General features: G+C 42.5%; 1 protein-coding gene across 3 annotated transcripts in view; it reads left to right on the forward strand.

The window, feature by feature from the left end:
- MARCHF3 (membrane associated ring-CH-type finger 3) overlaps positions 1-23,721 on the forward strand; it is a 176,844-nt gene that overhangs the window by 149,985 nt on the left and 3,138 nt on the right. For all 3 annotated transcript variants that reach the window (XM_008014297.3, XM_008014296.3, XM_008014299.3), the window contains one exon: positions 16,512-16,721. In XM_008014297.3, coding sequence (XP_008012488.1) covers positions 16,512-16,721 — 210 coding nt within the window. The remainder of the gene's footprint in view (positions 1-16,511; positions 16,722-23,721) is intronic.

Genomic DNA, 23,721 nt, shown 5'->3' on the forward strand with positions numbered 1-23,721 from the left:
GTCAGAAGTTTGAGACCAGTCTGACCAACATGGTGAAACCCCGTCTCTACTGAAAACACAAAAGTTAGCTGGGTGTGGTGGTGCGTGCCTGTTATCCCAGGTATTTGAGACGCTAAGGCAGGAGAATCACTTGAAAACAGGAGGCTGAGGTTGCAGTGAGCCCAGATCGTGCCATTGCACTCCAGCCTGGGCAACAGAGTGAGACTCCATCTCAAAAAAAAAAAAAAAAAAAATTCAAGAAGAATCCAGGTCTGTCTCCAAAGCCCACATTCTTTCCACCACACCTAGTGTCCTAGTCCATTCTGGCTACTATAACGAAATACCATAAACTGAGTGGCATAGAAACAACAGAAATGTATTTCTCACAGTCCTGGAGGCTGGAAGTCCGAGGTCGGGGTGCCGACATAGTTGGGTTCTAGTGAGGGTCCTCTTCCTTGGTTGCAGACTGCCAACTTCTGACTATGTCCTCATGTGGTAGACAGGAAGAGCTAGTTCTCTGGAGTCTCTTTTGTAAGGGCACAACTGTCAGTCATGGGTGCTCCATCCTCCTGACCTGATCACCTCCCAAAGGCCCCACTTCCTAATACCATCACCTTGAGGGTTAGGATTTCAATGTATGAATTTTGGGAGACACAAACATTCAGACCATTGCACCTGGCTTCCTTCCTGGCTCTAAAGTACTTTCTTTCATTTGCTCATTGGTATGAACCTATGCACACACAGAGCTGAGGGTTTCTTTGCCAATACCCAGCCTTTCCAAGAAACTAGATGTGCTTCAGAAGGGGGAAGATGGAAAAAAAATTATGAGTAAAGCCCTTGTTTCCTCTTGACACCAGATTTGTCTATTAAGTCAGAGAGTTAGCAGGGAGGGAAGGATGAAAAGGTGGAGCACAGAGGATTTTTAGGGCAGTGAAACCAGTCTGCACCATAATGGTGGATTCATGTCATTATACGTTTATCAAAACCCATAGAATGTTCAACACAAGAGTTAGTTCTAATGTAAGCTATGAACTTTGGTGACGATATGTCAAGGTAGGTTCATCGCTAGTGACACGTACCACTCTGGTGTGGGCTGCTGACAGTAGAGGGGACTGTAGGGGGCAGGGGGAGACAGGGATATATGAGAACCCTCTGTACTTTCCATTCAATTTTTCTGTGAACCAAAAACTGCTCTGAAAAATAAAGTCTGTTTTAAAAAACACCCTGAGCTGTGCCAGATCAAGTGCTGGAAGAGTAGAGTGGCACTTCTTTCCTGTGCCTCTTTGTACTCTAGTTGGAAAGCAAAGCTTTTGGCTACAGCACCCTATCAGAAGCCAGAAAAATCATTCTTCATTTCCAAGTGACTTTACATAGCCTTTCTTTTTTTCTTCTCATTTAGTTACTCTTCCTCTGCGTCTGAGTCTTCATTTTACTGAGTCATTATGTCACCAATTCCTTAGGAGGAATCTTTTAACCCAAAATTATCAGAAACCTTTCCCTCTTTTCACGAATGGTTGTGAAGGTTAATCAGTCCTCATGTGGCTGTACACACTTGTGAGACAAATTTCTTTAAAAACTACCATCAAGATAATTCAGATTGGTAAACCTTATTTTGCAACCCATAAAGGAAAACATTGATGTTTCTCTTCAATTATTTGTGGCTTTCCCTCAATTCTTTGCTTCACTTTTTTTGACAGGTGCAGCAGATTTGGGGGAAGATAAGAAAAGACCCCTGTCAGGTCTTCAGGCTTTGCCTTCCTCCTCATTCTTCACGGAATGTGTGTTTCTGTGGCGTGCCTCATCACTGCCCGCCTCCTTTCTTGAAGAGATAGGAACCCTGTGAGATTGTTTGGGATAAAACAGTTTCTTTGCAACCCATTATTACAGAGTTAGAGGGATAGATTTACACTGTGATGGATATATGAGAAGAAGGTTATGTTGTGCTTGTATAACACGAAAGAGAAAAAATATGCTTTTGAAGCTTTTAGTTTGGAATACTAAAAAAAAAAAAAAAAAAAGTTTAATTCTTAGATGTGCCACTTATGAAAATGTATAAAGATCTGTTTGTTAAGATTGAGGTCAGATTACAAGAAAAAAATGAAATGTTTTCTACTCATTATTTCATCATTGCTTCACCTCTAGCGATGCTATTATAAATAGAAAGTTGGAATAAGTAGTGAGGTTCAAAGTCTTTTAGGGCTCTGAGGGAAAATGGCTAATAGAGCTTATATGAAATGCTGGCACGTAGGAGCAGCAGGAAAGTTGTAAAATAGAATTTATAGGCATTTAAGGACTTACATCTGGGAAGAGTCAGTAAAGCAGAAATTGGGAGATGAAGGGAAAATATGCACCATCCTAGAAAATAAGGTGGCCCTTCCTCACAATTCACCACTTCCAAAGGCTTTGCTCTTTGCATTATGTAGCTGGTAGGTGATGGGAGAATAGGCATGAGAGATGGAGGTAATAAATGGCTCCAATATTTTTCTAAACACTGATTTATCTGCTAAAAATCTATGACTTTAATGTTGAATTCATTTATCAAAATATACCTACTTCAGCTGTTTCTAAGACATGCCTTATATGTATCTGAAAAATCACTCTATTAGATGAAGATGTGGCAAGATAAAGGAAATACCTACATAAGGGAATCTATGCAAGATGGAGGGTTTCTTTAGGGAAATCTATAGGATACTTCAGATTTTCCTTAACTAAAGGGTCTTCCAGTCTCAGCTTTATCGAGATATAAAAATTCACATACCGTACAATTCACCATTTAAAGTGTACAATTTCATGGTATTTTGTGTTTTCACGGTTGTATAGTCGTCACCACAGTTGATTTCAGAACATTTTCATCACCCAAAAAGAAACCTCATACACTGCAGCCTTCACTCTCCAGCCATCCCTTCTATGTCCCCGACCCCCAGCCTAGGCAGCCACTAATCTATCTTCAGTCTCTATGGATTTGCGTGTTCTGGACATTTCCTATGAATGGAATCCTACAGTATGTGGACCTTTGTGGTTGACTTCCTTCACTTAACATAATGTTTACAAGGTCCAGTCTCAGATTTTATAGAAAAGGTATACCTTCCTGGCTATATTTTTTATTTCTGATTTTATTTTCCTCAACATCCTGGTTACCTTAATATACTCCTCCTACTACTATTACTAGTAATTATTTCCTGAGGCCTTACCCTGTGCACTGTTCTGGGTGCTCTAATGGTCTCCTATTTGTGGATATAAATGAGGAAGCTCACCCAGAGGTGTCAATGGTTCCTTCCCCTCTTAAACTTTGGCTTTCTCCCTATCACTGTTCATCTTTTACTTTCTTCTTTTATGGATATCATTTGCACACTGAACTTTTTATATTATCTGAATTTTTGCCATTCTTGCTCAGTAAGAGCCCTCTCCTTCCTTTAAGCCCATTAATTTAATTTGGATGCTTTCTTGATTCTGCTGTCCTGTGTTATCTAAAACTATACAGTTAATTTTTTAATCTCACATTTTGCACCCAAGGTTGATTTTTTTATTTTTATTTGAGGAATAAGGAGAAGGTCAGGGTCTAAGGATAAATGATGATTCTCAGAAGGCAACCGTGTCTGTATTCTTAAATTTCTTGGCCAGGTGCAGTGGCTCACGCCTGTAATCCCAGCACTTTGGGAGGCTGAGGCAGGCAGATCACCTGAGGTTGGGAGTTCGAGACCAACCTGACCAACCTGGAGAAACTCCGTCTTTACTAAAAATACAAAATTAGCCGGGCATGGTGGTGCATGCCTGTAATCCCAGCTACTCGAGAGGCTGAGGCAGGAGAATCGCTTGAACCTGGGGGACAGAGGTTGCGTTGAGCCGAGATTGCACCATTGCGCACTCCAGTCCAGGCAACAAAAGCGAAACTCAAAAAAAAAAAAAAAAAATTCTCAAACTTCAGAAATTCGATTGAACCAAGGATTGTCTCAAGGCAGTTTAGGGAAATGCTCCAGAACAGTGCCTCTTACCCTTTCCTGTATCTCAGATATGTGTGAGAATCTGATAAAAGCTTGAACCATCTCCCCCAAAATATACACACATCCATTGTCCAAATACGGGTTCAAAGGGATTTTGATTCACAGATTTTCTGAAGGCCTATACCCTAAGTCGAGTACCCCTAACCTAGAAAGGTAATTATGTAAACTATAAAACAGAGATTTTTCTAAAAGTGTCTCTTGCACTCTTAAAATGCCTTAAGTATGAAAAGTGAGAGAAGGTCTCAACACTTCACTGCATTTTCCTTCTTCCATGAGAAGGCCATAGTGTACTTCTGTGGGTACCATGACAGTGGATATGATTTGTTAGTCTTAAAGGGAGAGCTGGTGATTCAGTTATACATATATACAGACACTGGGCTAGTTATTAACTTGGGTTCCTTAATGGTTGGCTTGGTACTGCCATAGGGACACCTAGGGGTTGCATGTCTCAGGATCACTCAAGCTAAAACTGTGTATGTGTTTCCCAGTTGGAGTAGAGCTTTCCCAAAGACCGCAACTCTATTCATCCAGCTGGTTTCCTGCCTGCCCTTCTATAAATGCCAGTCCCTGATGTCATGAATCATGTCATTTGAGCTGTTGCCCCTTACCCCTTAAGAATGTCTTTTCTGAAGACAAGTCTGTTTTATAGCAAAGTGATCTACAAACATTAAACATAATCAAAGGAAGTAAGGCCAGCAAAATAGAGACCATTGCCGTCAGCTCAGATAACACAGCGAGGTGTCTTCACCTGGTAATCTGGTATTCTGGGCCCCATACCCAGTGAAAGATATCCAAAATGTCCAGGGGAGTGGTAAGCACAGATGACTGGACAGAAAGTGAGAGATAATGAGGATGCTACTAATCTAGATGTGAGGATGCTACTGAGGGGCATGTCTGAAATCTTGAAAATCATGAACAGCTTAGACAATGTGAACAGGGAGTGCCTCACACATTCCAAATTACTTAAATGGTGGTAGACTCCCTTTGAAATTCAAAGACAGAGTTTAGAACAAAAATGAGGAGATTTTTCTTCTAATCTCCTCCATTGTGGTGCATGAACTTAAGCCACTGCCTCAAGTGGAGCCTTGAGTGATTCCTATTCCATTAGTTGCTGGGATGTATCTAGTGTCAGCCAAGTCAGCCAGGCCCTCCTAAATATGTAGAGCCCTTTTAGGCAGCAAAACATTGGACTACAGGGACTGCAAATCCAAGAGTTCCTCTGTTTTCATGGTCCTTCTATTTAGAAGAAATTTCCCCTTTTTCAAAGTGTTCCCATTCTTGCTTACTTTGGGAGCATGTGGTGACATTGTCTGCTCTGTCGTCTATTTTACATGTGCATTGTATTTCCTTGAAATCCCTCCACCATACTCTGCTTGGATAGTTTTCTTACTCACATTCTCACTACACCTGAGGGACACAGATATGTAAGTGTAGTACCATTTTGAAAACCTGGTTTTGAATGTTATTTCTTCCTCTCTATTCCTTCAAACATCCATATTATCAAAATAGAAATTTATTGTTCATATTCCTGTTATTTATCATATTCTCATCTTTTGTCTAGTGCTGCAGCGGGAGCTCTTATTTGGTACACTGTCCTGGTACAGTGTATCCCATGATCATGTACTTCTGCTGGAAGTAATTATTCAAATGTTCAGAAACCCAGACTCCAACAGCAGTCTGACAGAGTGGTCATTAGACAACAGTAACCTTCCAGTCTGGAGGCCAGTGAGAATTAAAATGAAGCAAGATCAGGGGAATGAGAGCTATTTGTGTTTATAAAAGACCATACAGGGCCAGCCACAGTGGCTCACACCTGTAATCCCAGCACTTTGGGAGGCCAAGGCAGGTGGATCGCTTGAAGTCAGGAATTCAAGAACAGCCTGGCCAACATGGCAAAACCCCATCTCTACTAAAAGTACAAAAATTACCCGGGCGTGGTGGTGCATGTGTGTAATCTCAGATACTCAGGAGGCTGAGGCACGAGAATAGCTTGAACCTGGGAGGTGGAGGTTGCAGTGAGCCAAGATTGTGCCACTGCACTCCAGCCTGGGTGACAGAGTGAGACTCCATCTCAAAAAAAGAAAAACCACACAGTATGAATTTGTTGTTCCCAAAATAAATAATATCTACTTTTGGTACTATGCATTTTATCAATTTCTTCTAAAAACTTCTGTTTCCTTACTCTCCATTCTATCTTGGTTATCTCATGTTTCTTGCTTTACATTGATCAGATATGCCACATAATTCTGAAGTATCTTCTCATATTTCAGATAAGCAATCTCCATTTGGCTGTTGATCACTCCTATGCTGTAATGATCTAAAATAATTAGAGAGAGATTATTTTTATTTTGTGTATGTCTGAAGTTACAAGTGAATATATAAAATTATTTGCCATCTAATCCTGTTGTGCCACTGATTTAATCTTTGGAAAAATAAACCATTGGTGTGAGTGTGTGTAGCATTGTTTAAATAATGTCAGAGCCAAATTATAATGTCCCAGGCATAAGCATAGTATTTATGGAGCATTATAGCCTATTAATTGGCTTATTGGCCTAAGTCCTCCAGGGAGCATCACAAATCTCTAAGGTGTCCTTGAATATGACTTTATGCTTCAGCCAGATCACAGCTGTGAGTGCCAAAGTAACTGCTATGCACATGTGTGTGGCAAAAATTACTGTGTTTAATGGGAAGAGTCCAAGCAAATGGTCTTATATATGCATTTCAGTTATATTCATTTGATGTCTACCCAAAGTGATCCTCTGGCTTAGAAGGATTTGTGTATTTCTTCAGCTAATATTTATCAAGAACAAATTAGATATTTAAGAAATAGGAATGTAGCTGTGGACAGGCCAGAAGAATCTCATGTACTAACAGAGCTTCCCTGCTGGGGAGGAAGGAACAGAATTAACAAGTGAATAAATAAACAAGATTGTCTCTGCTAGTGGTGGTAAAAGTGATAAAGGAATAATCGAGGCTTTGTGGCAAAGAAGAACTGGGGTGAGGGTTTATGTGTGCTGGTTTGTGAAGGCCCATCTGAAGAGGTGTCATTCAAGCAAAGGTACAGCTGATAAGAAGGAACCTGCCATGGGTAAAGGAGTTCCAGGCAGAGGAATGGCCACTGTAAAGGCTCTGATGTAGGAGCTAGTCTGGTGTTTCTGAGGCAGAAAGAAACACTGCAGGAGAGCATTGCATGAGAGCACAGAGGAGCTAGGCACCAGGTGCTTAAACTTTTCTGGACCCTTTGGCAATGTGTTGAAGCGCATGGATCCCTTCTCAGAATCATGTTCTTAATTGCATAAGATAAAATACACAGGAATGCAAAGGAAGCCATTTACACTAAAATACAGGTATCAAAATATGTAAAAGACACAGTTGTAATATAAAATGTAAATGATGCTTTAGCATGTTTTGTAGCAGATCTAATAACATTAAAATAATGATATTTCAAGATATCTGCAACAATTGTAATGTGATATGAAATATCCATATTTCTATTTCTACCAGTGACAAAGTCGCAGGTACTGCTGATGCCACCTAGATTTTCTGCATCGCTCAGTGGAATGTTCTATTTCAATTAGAGTTTGTGAAAATAAAGACGTGATTCTTATTTCCCATTCAAAACCATAGATCCTGTGAATCCTATCTGTGGATAGGACTCCAGGGTACAAACACCTGGGCTAAATTACACAGGGCTCTGTAGGCCATGGTAAGGTGTTAGGTAAGGGTGATGGGGAGCCATTGGGAAATTTTAAACTAGACAAGTGTCATGATTTACTGCTTTATAGAAACTGGATTCTAGGATAACAGGAGTGGAAGGGTGAAAAAGTAAGGAGACTATTACATGGTACCATCTTTTAGGTAAAAAATGAGGAGGGTTTGGAAGGGAATAGTGGTGACCAGGGAGAGCAATGCAAACATACTCAAGATGTATTCTGGAAGAATTGACAGCATTTGCTGATAGACTGGATATAGGGGGAAGAGGAATGAAGAAAGGGAGAAATAAGGATGGGACTGAGGTTGTTTATGAGAGCCACCAGGTGTTGGTGTTCCCACATGCTGGTATGGGCCACCCTGAGAGAGGAATCTGTTTGTGGGGGAGTTGGAATGGTGGATGGTGAATCTCATGTTCTGCGGTGGATCTTGTAAAGCTTGTCATGTTCGCTGCACAAATGGAGACATATCAAGTAAGCAACTGGGCACACAAACTTGAAGCCTAGAAAAGGATTGACCTGAAATCCTTTAGTTAAGCCTGATGTTTTGAACTAAAATGAGACCTTAAGAGTTCTATAGCATTGCTCTGACAACAAGAGAGGCTGCTTCACCACTCCATAAAGCCACCGCATGCTTACTCTGTTGAGGTAGACTCCCATTTTTGACTCCACAACAGAGCTAAAGAACTTCATAAAGCCACACAGCATTTGGGGGAACCAGAATGTGGGGCAACTGGAAGTGGTATCCTGTCCCCTGCCTCCGAGCCCATATCTTATCCCCAGCAAGGTGCTGCTTCTTGAACTTTATCCGTTGCAGAAGGGAACAAAAATTGGGATCAAGATTTTATGTAGTGTGAAAGTAAGTGAAAAGAAAGAATTGAAAGAGCATTAGGCTAGAGGTTTCAAATACTGGCTCCTCACCATGTGACCTTGAACAAGGAACTTAACCTCACTGAGCCTTCATATCCTAATCCAAAATGGGAACAATAACAACACCTGGTGTTACCAAATTCAGTACAAATATCTGGTACATCATAGGCACTCAGTACATATTGTTGAATGTACTGAGTGGTCGAATTGGTTGAATTGGAGTTGTATAACTTTTAAGAGGACATGTGGTATGTACACTTCTCAATTATTTCAAGGTAGGTTTCTTCTAGAAAAAAAAAAAAATATATATATATATATATAGTAATTGTGACTAAAACAGCACAAGGGGTCTTGAATAATTTATTGGGTTTCTCATATGACTTCATGACCTATGGAAAAATAGATGTTCCATGGTTACTTACATCTTAGGAAAAAAAGCTTGCATCGAAACTACAGGTTTTTCATCTTGTAGCAACAAAACAGTGTATAGATATTTCTCTTGGGAACCTAAGAAGAGCAATATGTAAGAAATGCTATCTCTAGTCTAGAAGGCTAAAAGCAATTAGCTTGACAATTTGATGTTTATATGCCAACAAAGTTTCTTCTTTCCAATCAGTTTAACTAGTCTAACTAATACTGTAAGATCATTTCTGGTCAGGCCTAGTAGCATCTCAGATGTTTGTTCATTCATTTTTCTTTTTTTAATCAAGACTTATTTTTTAAATCAAGATTTTTTTAAAATCAATACTCTTGTTGCCCAGGCTGGAGTGCAATGGAGCAATCTCAGCTCACTGCAACCTCCGCCTCCTGGGTTCAAGCAATTCTCCTGCCTCAACCTCCCAAGTAGCTGGGGTTACAGGCATGTACCACCATATCTGGCTCATTTTGTATTTTTAGTAGTGATGGGGTTTTACCATGTTGGTTAGACTGGTCTCAAACTCCTGACCTCAGGCAATCCACCTGCCTCAGCCTCCCAAAATGCTGGGATTACAGGCATAAACCACCACACCCGGCCTATTCATTCATTTTTGTTAAGCATCTCCTATGTTCCAGTGCTGTTCTTAGATCAAGGCATATTAAAATAAACAAAATTGAAGTGGGTAGCAATACATGGGCAACCAAATAAACAACTAAAGAAATAGCATCATTTCAGAGAGCGTTCTGTGCTCTTGAAAATATAGCTGAGTAATATTCACAGGTACTGGGAGTGTTTTCCATGAGAAGGTGCCGTTTGAGCTGAGTCCTAAATAACGAGAAGCTGAAAAAGAATATGCACAAAGGCTGAAAATGAAGGGAGAGATAGCAGGAGACATGGGAACTGGTAGGAAGGGATGAAGTCAGGGCTTATAGCACCAGGTAGACAGTTTGGATTTTATTATGACCATTGGAGAGTTTTGAGCAAGGAAGCAACCTAATTTGATTTGTATTTCTAGAAGCTCACCCTGACTGTTGTTTTGGGACTGGACAGTAGGGTGGCCAGAGTGGAAGCAGGGAGGCTATTGCCTCCCAAGTAGGAGATGGTGACCTAGCCTGGGATGTCAGTAGTGGGGCAGAGAGAAGCAGCCAGATTCCAGGTATATGTTGTAGGCAGTAGCAATAGGACTTACCATGTCCTGGGCAAGTCCCTTAGCCCAGGAGGAAAGACACAGAATGGAACAGGATGACTAAGCGGCGGGGGTGGATGGTCATTTACTGATATGGAGGAGACTTAGGGGAACGGAGTTACGAGGTACGTGCTAATCAGGAGTTCTGTTTTGGACAGATTAAGTTTGAGTTGTCTATTAGTCATCTAAGCAGAGATGTTGACTGGGTCATTGAATGTGCACGTCTAGAGGTTTGGAGAGAGGCCAAGGCATGAGCAAATACTCTGTAAAGTTCTCCTTTGAGATGCATTGTTATAAGCCTGGTTTGATGGACATCTGAAGCATGCATCTCCTAAGGTCCCCTGGAGTGAGAATTTCCTTCTGTGCGTCTTCAGCTGTCCTGGAAACTCATTGACAGACTGTGGAGTTCAGGGATTTAAAACACTAGTAGGAGTTTGTTTTTATTCTCTGCTTTGTTTCAAGTTAACTGTAAAGCATGATTTTCATCTTTCATCTTGAATTTTAAATCATGCAAGAGACCTATCACTTACCTTCTGATCGTTACACTGCCGCCCTCACATTCCGGCTCCCCAGATAAGCGAGAATTTAGTGTAGAATGTGTTGGGCTTGCAGAATAAGACCCATCTCAAGAAAGGCAAGGTTAATAACTCTGCCAAGTGTCAGCTTAACAGGAGACTCGGGCAGATAAACCCAAGTGAGTAAACATTGTGAGACCATGCCTTCTCTTTTTTTTCTTCCAGCTCCATAAATTTATTATGGTTTCCTTTCTATCAGTTTCTTTCATTCTTGTGGTGGTTTCTCATTAAGGAGATTCATGGGGAAGGTTGTAATCGATCAGAGCTATTAGCCACCAGAGTGTAATCTGGTTCTAGTACAAACTGACCTGCACAGTGTCCTGTCTACCTTTGGGATTTAAGCTGATTAACTCAGAGCCTGGGAGGCAGAGTCTAAAGTTCTATAACTCAGAACCTCCAGCACCCCCTCTTGCCCACCAACCAGTAGGGGATTTAACATATTGACACTGTAATTAAATCCAAATCCACACTTAACCCACCTTGAAAGTAGCCACTGGTACCTGGCTTACCTTAGATGTACATTCACAGCCAGTGAATGATGCTGCGGCAAGGTAGTAGAGTGCTGCTTTAATCCCCTCTTCTGTCTCAGGCCCTTCAGTGTTGATTATGATAGGGCTTTCTGGTTTATTTGTTGTACTTATTTCCAAGAAGTGATCAACCTCATGGTTCAGAAACAAGCTAAATGATTAGAATGAGATTTCTACAGAAAAATAGGCAGCTGCTGGGGCTTTCAACAGCATGATCTCTGTACTGCATGGTTTTGATAGAACCAGAGAACAAGATGCCAGAAGGGTGCCCTTGGCTGCCCACAGAACCCCTGGCAGCCGTATGGGTGGGTCCACCCAGAGAAAAATGCCACAAAAATTACTAGTCTCAATCATTGACCTTGCCTTTTAAAATATAGTTAACCACCAAGTATAAGCCAAGGACTAAGATCAAACTTAAGACCCTTCAAGAATGGCATTTGAGCTGCCAAAGCTGTCCACAAGTGGGCAGGATAAGTTAATTGGTATCTCACACCAGAGGAACTTCGGTAAGTAAATATTCCTTCTTGTACTGATAAGTACAGTTAAGGTGTAACCTTTTTCCTCCCCTTCCATCCAGCTACTTCCTGACCCCATGCTTTACTAAGAACTATGATATAGAATAGTTAGGGGCACAGTCTTTGGAGCTAGACTTCATGAACCAAAGCCACGACCAATCTTGTGTAAGTTATTTAAATTCTCTGTGTCTCATTTCCCCTATCTATAAAATGGCAATGATAATGATTCTAAGATTATTGAGGAGTAAATGAATTATTAGATGTAGCATATAAGATAGTGCTTGGCATATAGTAGGGGCTGAAGAGATATAAGCTCTTCTCACTCATTTAGCATGAGGTGCCTGCTATGAGGCAGGCCCTGTGCTAGACACCAGTGATATAAAGGTAAGTTTGAATAGGAAGACAGACACATGAACAAGCCTGCCTTCTGCCTCTTCCTGTTCTTTATTAATGCTTAGGAGACGAGGATACTACTACAGAACAGGTATAATAGTCAATGTATATACCCCATAACTGATAAGAAAGGTAGAAGGTATAAGAGCCAAAAATGCAATAGAACAATAATTGAGGAGGTCAACCCCTTGTCTATTATGAATTAGGTCACAATGCATGATAATGTAGCTGAGATTAAACACCCAGAAATTAGACCTCATCGTGGTTTGGCAAAAGATTTGACACAGACCAGAACAAGAGCCTAAGAAAATTTTCTAAAAGTACCATGATCACATCCTGGCCAGCCAAATAAACATTCAGTTAGCAGATGTACTCAATAAAACAGCAGGACTTAAATATGTCCCACCTAACTGAAAAGTTAAAAAACCTTGCACACACAAGCATACACACACAAATGCCATTTGGTACAAAAAGAAAATGTTACTAGGAAAACAAGGAAGACACATGTGAGGCTCTTCCTCACATGTCTTTAAATCTCACCTCTGATACCCACTTGCTATCTCTCCTTAGGTGAGTTATTAAACTTTCTCCTCCCTGGTGTTTATATCTATGGGCTGGGGATACTGTTATCACCTACTATAGGACTGTTGTGAGGACTCAGTGAGATATTGCATAATAAACTCCAAGCTGCAGCACTGAGCCTGCCCCAGCCTTCTCTCAGTAATAGCTGTTTTGCTGTTTTAGTTTGCTGTGCGCTAGCTAGACATCTACCTCCCCTGACAGCCTTGTCTGTCCCTCTCTCTCACTCTGTGTGTGTCTGTCTCTCTCCCTGTTTTGTACACAAGTAATATATACACATATATTTATACAAGGAATCCATGTTCATTTTACAAAAACAAGAAAATAATGTACAAAAAAAATTTTAAACCACTCACAGTGCCACCACCAAGAATAGCTATTATTTTGCTAGGTGTCCCCCTGTTCTTTATGTGAATACACTATGTGTGTGTAAATGTAAATGTCTGTCTCTGTGTAAATATGTCTTACATATATAGGATCATACTATACATTCTGTCCACTAGAATTTTTTTCTGCTCAGCAATATGTCATGCCAGTAAATATAAAATGTACATTAGCATTTGAAATTGCTATTAATATATAGTATTCTATGTTAAGTAAATTCCATAATTTATTTAGACAATTCCATATTGCTAGAAACATAAACTGTATTCAAATTTTTCTCTGTTATAAACTTTGCTTATATTAATATTCTATGTTGATTTATGGATATATCTGAATACTTAGTGGCTCTTACCATAGCCAAGGGTAGTTTTCTCTTTTCCTCGATGAGGATGGATGATTGCTACTGATCTCGCTCACAAACCTGCCTTTGTATAATAGATAACATTTGGAGCTCTGCAGAAGATACATAATTTAACATAATAGTACCATGTAAAGTACTCCATACCTAAATACAACCAGCAGCAAACAGCACAAAGAGTAAGCTGAACTCCCCAAAACTAGAGTTAACAAGGTGCAGAATTCATCTTATTGGGTGATCATGGGCACATAAATACGGAAGATCAAAGAACAATTAGAAAACAGGAAACTGGGAACAAGCAATTATAATCTCTAGTTTGTCTTTGCACATTTATTTTGCATCAGGCAGAGATAAACATTGATTCATAATTACCTCCTCCCCTCCTTCCATATCTAAGTCATTTCATTGGGTAATGTCAAGGGCCACATAAATAAGTAAAGTACTGAATTAGTTTTAATAAAATGCATCTAGAATTCCCAAGCAAAAGAAAGGAAGGGAAGTCTTAGCTAATGAGGTCAGCGTTTCTGTGTACATAGGTAGCGTATGTATTCAGGGCCTACTGTTCCAAAATGGAGGTACAGAGAAGAGTACACCAGATGTCTATCTGCTTCCAGGGAAAACCCAAACCATGAGGAGAATTGGGTTGGTTTGCTATAATTTGGTCACCATTGTTTAAGAATCTGGATGTCTGAATGTCTTGCAATTTTAATTTTTGAATATTCACTAACATCTAAATAAGAGTAGAGATCTCGATCCTCTTCTCAGTTCAGCTTCTCAATCACCTGGCACCAACATTTAACTTTACTGAGCCTCTGTAAAATTAAGATACAATAATGCCCTATTTCTACTCTCCACTTGATAGTGATATTCCCAGTACTTAGGCAAGAACATGTTAATTAATAAGAGCTCTTTGAACTTCTTTGAAGCTGCTGAGATGTCTGAGGTGGCATGACAACACATGCAGGATTAATATCATCTGCACTTACTTTGGTATTTACATTAAATATTTATAATGCAGTATTTAAATTCACAGACAAGTTAGCTCCCCATTATCTATGTTTTAATAGTTATTTCTGTCCACTTTTGAGGTGAAACTGACTGTATTCACCATCTCAGCCCATGTTTAAGGTGGATTGTCTCTGAAATGTGGAATGTTGGGGATTCATGCAAACATTTGAGGAAGGACACCTCCCAGAAAACCTTCTTTGGTGCCTTTTACCACCTGCCTCTTTTACTCAGTCATTGGGGTTTTGCCAGGTCTTACACTGCTCTTTCCTCAACTTGTTTCCCTCTTTGCAGCTTTTCTATTTTGTCCTTCCATCCTGGAGCATGGCCTTCCCCTCCCTCTCCTGTCAGCCCCACCCACTCTTGTCTCACCCATCATGGCCCTTCCCTTCCTCCCGGTGGTTTTGTAGGATTTGCTGCCCTGGCCGCTTGGGCTGTCTCCTCGGTGGCCAGTGCTCCTGTTTGGCAAGCCAGCTGTGTGGCACTGCTGGGCACACATCAGCAGACAGTCAGTGCTAGGTCCCTGTTTGTTGGTAGGGACAAAATGGAAGACAGAGTGTGCTAGTGTCTCTCCTCACCCCAGCCCCATCGTCTGTGTTTGACCCCACTCCTTCTCTGGACAACTTGGCCTCTGTTGTTACTACATGGAACAGTGAGATGGGAATGTCAAATTATCTGTAGAGTGTTTCAATGCTAATCTGAAGAAAAGCTATTAGGCCTCATTACCCATGTGAATTGACACCAGTATGTAAGCACTGAATTAAATATATTGTCGAATGGATTTTGGAAAGCATTATAGCAGGCATTAAGCAGGTACCCAAATGGGAGGACAGCCATCCTATTTTCCTAACTGTAGAAATTATCTTTAGTCTTTCAACAAGCATGAGGTTTTCCTCATCCTTTTGGGGATTGGTTCAGTCAAGATGGTAGCATAATCAAGATGTCAGAGATGTTCCTAAGTGAGGAGGTTCAGGATCCAAAAGCCAAGAGAGGGCATTAATGAGTTCATGGCGTCAGGTGAGTCTTATTCTATGTTGGCTCTCCCCAAGACCATCTTCAGGCTCAGTTATTCACTAAAAGGACTCACAGGACTCAGAAAAAAACTGTTATACTCTTGGTTTTGGTTTATTACAGCAAAGGGATACAGATTAAAAGCAGAAAAGGGTGAAGGTGCATGGGGCGAAGTCCAGGATAAACAAGACACAGGCTTCCAGGTGTCCTTTCCTAGTGGAGTCAAACAAATATGCTTAATTTTTCCAGCAATGATTTGTGACAACGTGTGCGAAGTATTTGCCAATCTGGGAAGCTCACCTGAGCCTTAGTATTCAGGGTTTTGACTGGGATCAGTCACACAGACATGCAATATCTGCATGACTGACCTCAGCTACTCAAACTCCAGCCTCCCAGGGCAAAAATAGGTGTTCACCATAAATCACATTGTTGACATAAAGTATCTGATCATACTAGTATTGTGGCCCAAGGCCTCTGGCATGCAAAATACTCTTATGAGGCAAAATATTACTAGGACTCAAAGCTCATCTCTCAGGAGCTGGTCAAGAGCCAGTCCTAAAAATAGGCCTGTCTTGGGAATGTGCAGGGGTTGAGCAACCCAACCCTTTCCTGCACACATTCCCAGGGTCAAGACACTGGAAGGCTTTGGACACATGACTGAGCTTATCCTACCTCAGCTGTTACCTTCCAACAGTAACATTCTCTCTTCCTTCCACATGGGATCATTGTGATTCAGAATAGTAACGACTATTTTCACAAAAAGTAGGTCATCTACAGCAAGGAGACTATAAATTATTATTGTTATTTGTATCATACCATTATTATTCAGGGGGTGGGGCATAGGAATGAGCCCTGAACGCTTCCTTGTTATCTCATAACAAGACAGAAATGCCTTTTCCCAAGGTTCTGAAGGCAAAGATAACTTCAGAGCAGTGTTTCTCCACTCCACACTGGCATTTAACCTTCTCCCTTCTCTTCTCTGTCTCCCTTTACCTGGCAGTGGCTGAGAAATCCTGGCCCCCAGCATGAGAAGCGGACTCTGTTTGGCGACATGGTGTGCTTCTTGTTTATAACTCCCCTGGCCACCATCTCGGGCTGGCTATGCCTGCGGGGCGCCGTGGACCACCTGCACTTTAGTAGTCGGCTAGAAGCCGTCGGGCTGATTGCACTCACTGTCGCACTCTTCACTATTTACCTCTTTTGGACACTAGTAAGTATGGGCCGTGGCTGGGGTTCAGGCCATTTGGAGCTGGCAGCCTCACCGCTGGCACAGGCCTTTCTTCTTGTCTGTAACACACTCACCTGCCTGGTAGAAAGCAGACCTTCAAATGCTGGCGGGAGCGTGAGATTTGGTTTATGACTATGTGTGTGTGTGCCTTTGTCTGTGTGTGTGTCTGTGATGCTAAGGCAGATCACATAAAGAAAAAGCTCAGCTTCTGGGTGTCCATCAGTCAAAGACACAGACACACCTTGGACGTTTCCCTCCTCTAGTACTCTAGGACTCCATCTGTTATGAGGCATGGCATTTTCTTTCTCTTGTTTATATTTCTCACTTTTGCTGGGATTGTAGTATATTATGAATGATGCACTTGGCCGCTGTTGCTGTCACTGCCTGCACAGACCATGAATCCTCCCTGCTGGTTATTTTCTTCTTACGTCCTGACACAGCCTAAAGTCTTTGTTGGACGTGGAGGCGCACTTTGCCTGATGATTATTCTGTGTGTTGGGATATTGACTCTGCTGCCCATAAAAGCACTAATTTATCTAGCTGAGAAGCTGCCACCAAAGAAAGGCCATTTCCCAATAATTGTTCTCGCTGTGTATGAGGAAGAATTTTTAAATATCCCTTTTTACATCCTTTTAACTTTTAACTTCATGCAGTAGGTTGATTGCTTGAGTACTAGTTGACAGCACCCACAAAATGCAACATTTGATCTCTCTCTTTATGCTTTCCTCTGGGAGCTGCAGGGAAGGACATCACAGTCTCCTAGAATATTTTCAGAAGCTGGGCCCCCTGCTTCCTGGCATTACTCTCCTGTGCCTGCTCATTTCTAATCTGAGCACGTTCCATTGTTATTCAATATGTATTTCCTGTCTAAAATGTAACATTCCCATATCCCATAGCACAGCGTCAGCATGTGGAAGCTGCTTCTAGCATACACTTCCTCCTTTTCTCTGTCTCCCAGACCCTGTTCCTCCAGCTGCCACTCCCAAGACCCTGTTCATTTCCCTCTTCTTCATCATATGGCTCTTCCAGCTCTGCGCCTCCCCTCCAGTGAGAGTGTTCAAACAGTAAGGAGATACATTTCAGTTTCAGTAAAGAGGGAGTGTTCTCATGCTAAGAACCTACCTGAGTCTTATGGTTGATTTAGACATTCTGTTCCCAGGCTAATGAAGCCCCAAGTAAAACTATTATTGCCTCCTTTAGAAGTCTACAGTTCGGCCAGGCGCAGTGGCTCATGCCTATAATCCCAGCATTTTGGGAGGCTGAGGTGGGCGGATCACTTGAGGTCAGAAGTTCGAGACCAGCCTGGCCAACATGGGGAAACCCTGTCTCTACTAAAAATACAAAAATTAGCCAGGTGTGGTGGTGCTTGTCTATAATATCAGCTATTTGGGAGGCCGAGGCAGGAGAATTGCTTGAACCCAGAAGGCAGAGGTTGCAGTGAGCCGAGATCATGCCACTGTACTCCAGCCTTGGCGACAGAGTGAGACTCCACCTCAAAAAAAAAAAAAAAAAAGTCTATGCTTCCAAAGTACGTCCTGGTTCATTTTTAATCAGGCAATGAAGCTGTTCCAGAAGCTTCCATTGTGATGGAAGGAGGGTTAGAAATAAGAAATGAAGGAGTCTAAGCAGCACCATCTAACTCTTGGTCCACAGCACCACCCTGGGAAAGTCATCTGACCTCTGTGAGGCTCAGTGTCCTCATCTGTCAAGTGGAAATACTGGTAATGCCCATCCTGCCAAATTCCCCTGGTGTTATGAGATTTAAGTCAACGTGTATATGGGAAAGTACTTTGGAGAATAATACAAGTTCTTGCCATGTTTAGAGGTTTTCTAGTCTACAATTTTTTTAGAAGAGTGCCTATGATGAAGGATGGATGAAGTGAACTTAAATGCTGGGCTTTCAAAACCAATGTAAGGCCTTTCTGAAATCCTGCTTTGTAAAGCATACACTTATCTAACAAGAAAGAAACAGGGTGATAGGTGGCTGGAAAGGAAGGAAGGAAGAAAGAAAAGAAAGAAGGTTATCTTGAGAAAAAATGGATGTGACCTTGTTTCATCTCCCATCTCAGGTGAAAGAAAGGTTTGGGTGGAAAAGGTACCTAGACTAGGCTCTTTCAGGAAAATGGTAACATACTTCATTCCAGAAATATTTCTCACGGGCAGTTCTAGGCATGCATTTAGAATCCAAGGGCCCTGTGTTTAAACCCAAGATTTAGCATCCTAATAACAGTGTAAATTCAAATAGGATACTTAACCTCTCTGTTCATCCTTCCTCTTATACGAAAAAAAAAAATACAGGAAATAATTGATAACCACTGGGTCAATGGGTTATTGCAAAGAGTAAGTGAGATAACGTCTGAGAACATACGTGCAAGCACCTAGCAGAGTGTTGACCCCAGGCTCCTTCCTGCGGCTTCCCTGCTCTGCCAGCTTCCACCCTCCCCCTGCCTTTATAGAATGCAAAGTTAGGGCAGGGAAAGAAGGCATCTCTCCCCTTTGACTGGTGTGAAAAACGTGCTGTGGAGTCAGCTCAGCAATAGGTTACTGAACATAGAATAACTCCATCCCAGATAAATGCTGTACTGAGCAGCCCTGGCAAGAGCCGTAATTCAGAAGCTGACAGCACTTGGAAACTGCCCTGCAGCAGAAACCCATTGTAAACAAGCTGTCAAGCTTAAGGAGAATATGCTGTGAAAATGTCTTAGATAAACAAACACGGTGTCAGTCCAAGCCTGGCTCCTCAGAGGAGCCGTTCCTGGAAGGGCCTCCCTGGTACTGTGAAGAAGGACAAGCGCTCATGCTGCACACCTCAGAGTGCCTCGGAGTTTTTCGCAGGCACACATGGCGATGCGGGTCCAGCCTTGACACACCCTCAGGGAGTCCCACCTTCTGGAACCTGCTGTGTTCCAGGAGCACACCTGGGCCCAGGAGGCCAGGGCCTTGGCCAGCTCCACCCTAAGACCTCAGATAGAGGCGTCCCAGAAACATCACTGTCCATGTCACAAGTGATTTGAAGCCCGTGGACAGACACAAAGACAGCTGGCTGAGAACTGAGTCCACATTAAACATGAAGAAATTGTCGGTAATGGACTTGGTATTAGCCCCAGTTTGGAGTTTGGAGGAGAATTGAGGCACCGTGTATAGGAAGTCTTTCCACTCACTGCATCACTGGTGCAACCAGTGTCCAGCACAGAAGGGAATGAATGAGCAACCTGGTTCCTCAAAGGCTGACTGCTGGTCCCATGGTTTGATTGTTTAAATTCTTCTTATAAAAGGGGAACCGCCAATGGAATGCTGTCCCAACAAGGCTCACTGTGGGGCTGCTTTAGACACATCCCCCACAAGGCCTACGAGCAGCCTGAGGGTATTCAGCGGTATTTCCCCATGACCAATTCACTCCTATACTCCTTTCCCCGGTGCAGTCAGAGATAGATAGGTGAGCTGGGCACATTGCTGCGGAGGCCGTTTGCCAAGGCCTCGTCCCATTGATATCCCTACATCCCTAAGTCACACCATCACTTCCAGAGAGAAAGGGCAAAATCAAAATATGTAATCAGATATCCCAAAGCCTTCTGTGGCTTTTTTTTTTTTTTTTTTTTTTTTTTTTGAGAGGGAGTTTTGCTCTTGTTGCCCAGGCTGCAGTGCAGTGGCGTGATCTCGGCTCACCGCAACCTCCACCTCCCGAGTTCCAGCGATTATCCTGCCGCAGCTTCCCGAGTAGCTGGGATTACAGGCATAGACCACCACGCCCAGCTAATTTTGTATTTTTAGTAGAGACAGGGTTTCTCCATGTTGGTCAGGAGGTCTCGAACTCCCAACCTCAGCTGATCCGCGCGCCTCGGCCTCCCAAAGTGCTGGAATTACAGGCGTGAGCCACTGCGCCCGGCCGCCTGCTGTGACTTTATAGCACACCTTTGCCCCAGCCGCAGTCACCTCCCTTATGGTAAGAGTAGATGCTAACATTTTCTAACCCTTCTGATAATATTCATGTAATCACAGCTCTTTGTACAGCAGACTTGCCCATGATAGGAGGTTAGTGAGATGAATAAACTAAGAAACTTCAGGAAGCCCATCCCATAAGTAGTATTTTTAGAATAGTGGGCCTATACTCTCTTCCTCCTCTCTCCTAAACTCAAAACTTTAAGAAATATCTAAGTGAAATTCCTGACATTATTGTTTTAGCATCTTTTTATTTTATGTTTTCTTTTTCCTCGCTGCCTTATTCTTCTTCTAAATTAGACCTCCTTTCTTTCCAATTATATTGCATTGCAGGGATGCAGCGTCTTGGAGCATCTAGAGAAGTAGCATTAACCCAGGGCAATGCAAACCTGTGGTCTCCTTGGCGTTGTGCTCAACTGCCTTTATTTTCCCTGACAAAGAAGCGTCTTCTTATGATGCTGGCTTTTTATTGATTGAATTTGCCTGTAGACTGTGGTGATTAAGCACAATTAAAATAGATTAATGTATAATAAGATCTCATCTGTTTGTCTACACAAGTGGGCTGAAGTTTTAAATTTCCTGGCCAAAGAACCAGGAGACCTGCTAAGTCGTTGACTCCCTGTGTTCCTTGAAGCAGTGCGTCTCAGGCTTGAATGCACATGCAGATCACCTGGGGATCTTGTTAAAATGCACTCTCTAATTCCTTAGGTCTGGGTGGGGCCTGAAATTCTGATATTCTAACAAGCTCCCAGGTGATGCAGCCTGCTGCTGGTCCAGGACCACACTGAGAGCAGAGCCTTAAAGAAAATAGCCCAATCCCTCTCTGTCTCTCTTTTTCTTCTTCTTCTTCTTCTTCTTTTTTTTTCTGTTACCCTGTATCTAAAGGGTGTCACAAAATTCTTTCTTATATTTAAGACACACAAAATAACAGCCCAAGAACACTAAAATGTATGCTCTGTGCCCTGTGCTAGGTGTTTTATATGCATTACATCAAGTATCATTATTCACATCTTACAAACAAGGAAACTGAAGCTTGTTGACAGCAAATAACTTCCCCAAGTCATGCAACCACTAAGTAGAGGATGCAGATTCCAGGCCCGTGTGCCTGGCTCTGGAGCCTGCGGCCTGCACTCATAGCTACTTCTCCAATTACTGATGCCAGTGTGCGCAGCTCTCAGCATCATGGAAAAGGGGACTCTTTATTTGAAATCTAGCTTTCCTGTAATGTTCCCAGATTCCAGACTTCTTATATTGCCAGAGTTCCTTATTAGTATAATAGTTGTCTGCATTCCACCTCTTTCCTGCCATTGGCCCTGAACAGCTGGCTTCCCAGCCTGCCTCTCCTACATTCGTGAGTGACACCAAGCAGCAGCAGGACAGAATAGATACAAGAGAATCAAGCTTGAAAAAAAAACCAAAATGATCCACTTTGGCATGTTTAGGGACTTTTGAAGAAAAGCACATCTGTGTGAGTTTAAAAGCGTATATTTTCATACTCAACTCTCTCTGGCACTCAGCCCATGACATCTGCTTTCTAGCCTCAGAAATTTGAATAAGGGGCCTTGAATTTCATGACCCTGCCATGAAGACTAAAAAGCCCATTCTGATCAAGGGCCTGCACTTTCATCTACTTCCAGAAACTCGAGCCCAAGTCATCAGGCCAGCCTACTTTCTGACCACCACAGACCTTTAGTGGGATCAACACAACCCATCCACTCCCAGATAATTAAACAGCCCAGACCTGATTTGTCACTCCAAGCTCATGGGCTCCTTGCTTTCCAGCACTTACCTACACATCAGACTCTGAATTTCTTGGACAGTCCATCAGTGTTTTATGCCGGCCTTCTCCAAAACAGACTACAGGTTTAAGCATCTCATTCCAATGTATGTACATAAAAAGCGAGCACCTCGGCCGGGCACGGTGGTTCACACCTATAATCCCAGCACTTTGGGAGGCCGAGGTGGGTGGATCACCTGAGGTCAGGAGTTCGAAACCAGCCTGACCAACATGGTGAAACCCCGTCTCCACTAATACAAAAATTTGCCAGGCATGGTGGCGTATGCCTGTAATCTCAGCTTCTCAGGAGGCTGAGGCACAGGAATCACTCGAACCTGTGAGGCGGAGGTCGCAGTGAGCTGAGATCATGTCACCGCACTCGAGCCTGGGTGACAGAGCAAGACTCCATCTAAGAAAAAGAAAAAAGGAGAGGCTTAAGTTTGAAGCAGTGTTGCAATCAGAAAATATAGGATGCTTATTCACTCATTCATTTACTCAGCAAACTCTTTTGAGCAACTTCCTAAGTGCCAGGCACTGTAACAGGTGCTGGGCATGCAAAGATGAACACAACACAACCCCTGCTCTCAAGATGCTTCTAGTGCAGGGGGAAAGAAAAACATGCACGGTGCTGTTCAGGACACTCAGTGCCATGTGGGTAAGCTTGAGGCACAGTGGGCACCCAAGGGAGTCATGCCCCACCCCCTCAAGAAGATTTATTAGGGGAGTTAGTGCCCATGCTGCAATTTCCTTACTGGAAGCTGTAGAATGCTAGAGCTGGATGCAATCAGGAATCACCTATTGGGGCCATCAAGCTGTTGTGCAGGTTGTCCACAGGACAGTACAAAGGGTGTTCTTCATATCATAGTATGAATGGGATCCTTTGAGTTATGCAGAGTCTAACTTGCAGGAAGGTACGTGAAGCCCTAGCATCCCACTCATTTAATGGAGAAGAACCTAGGCACCTGATAGGCACATTGCCGAGGTCACACAGCTGGGCAAGGGCTGGCATTGTATCCACCACTAGTCCAAAAATAAATCCAAACTCAGAAAGAACCTCATTTTCCCATTTATATCCTGAATTTACCCAGTATGAGGAGGAACAAAGGAAGCCACCATGCAAGCCCTGCCCATGTGTCCACACATAGGGTGCTCTTTGGCTGCTGCCCAATCTCTCAACACTCACTGCATGCCAGAGCCATTTTGCCCAGGGTTCTTGCCCTGCTTTAGTGCTGCCAGCTCTTTGAAGCTCTTTCAAATGACGTATTT

Source organism: Chlorocebus sabaeus, chromosome 23 (assembly GCF_047675955.1).
Source record: "Chlorocebus sabaeus isolate Y175 chromosome 23, mChlSab1.0.hap1, whole genome shotgun sequence".
Taxonomy (NCBI): Eukaryota; Metazoa; Chordata; class Mammalia; order Primates; family Cercopithecidae; genus Chlorocebus; species Chlorocebus sabaeus.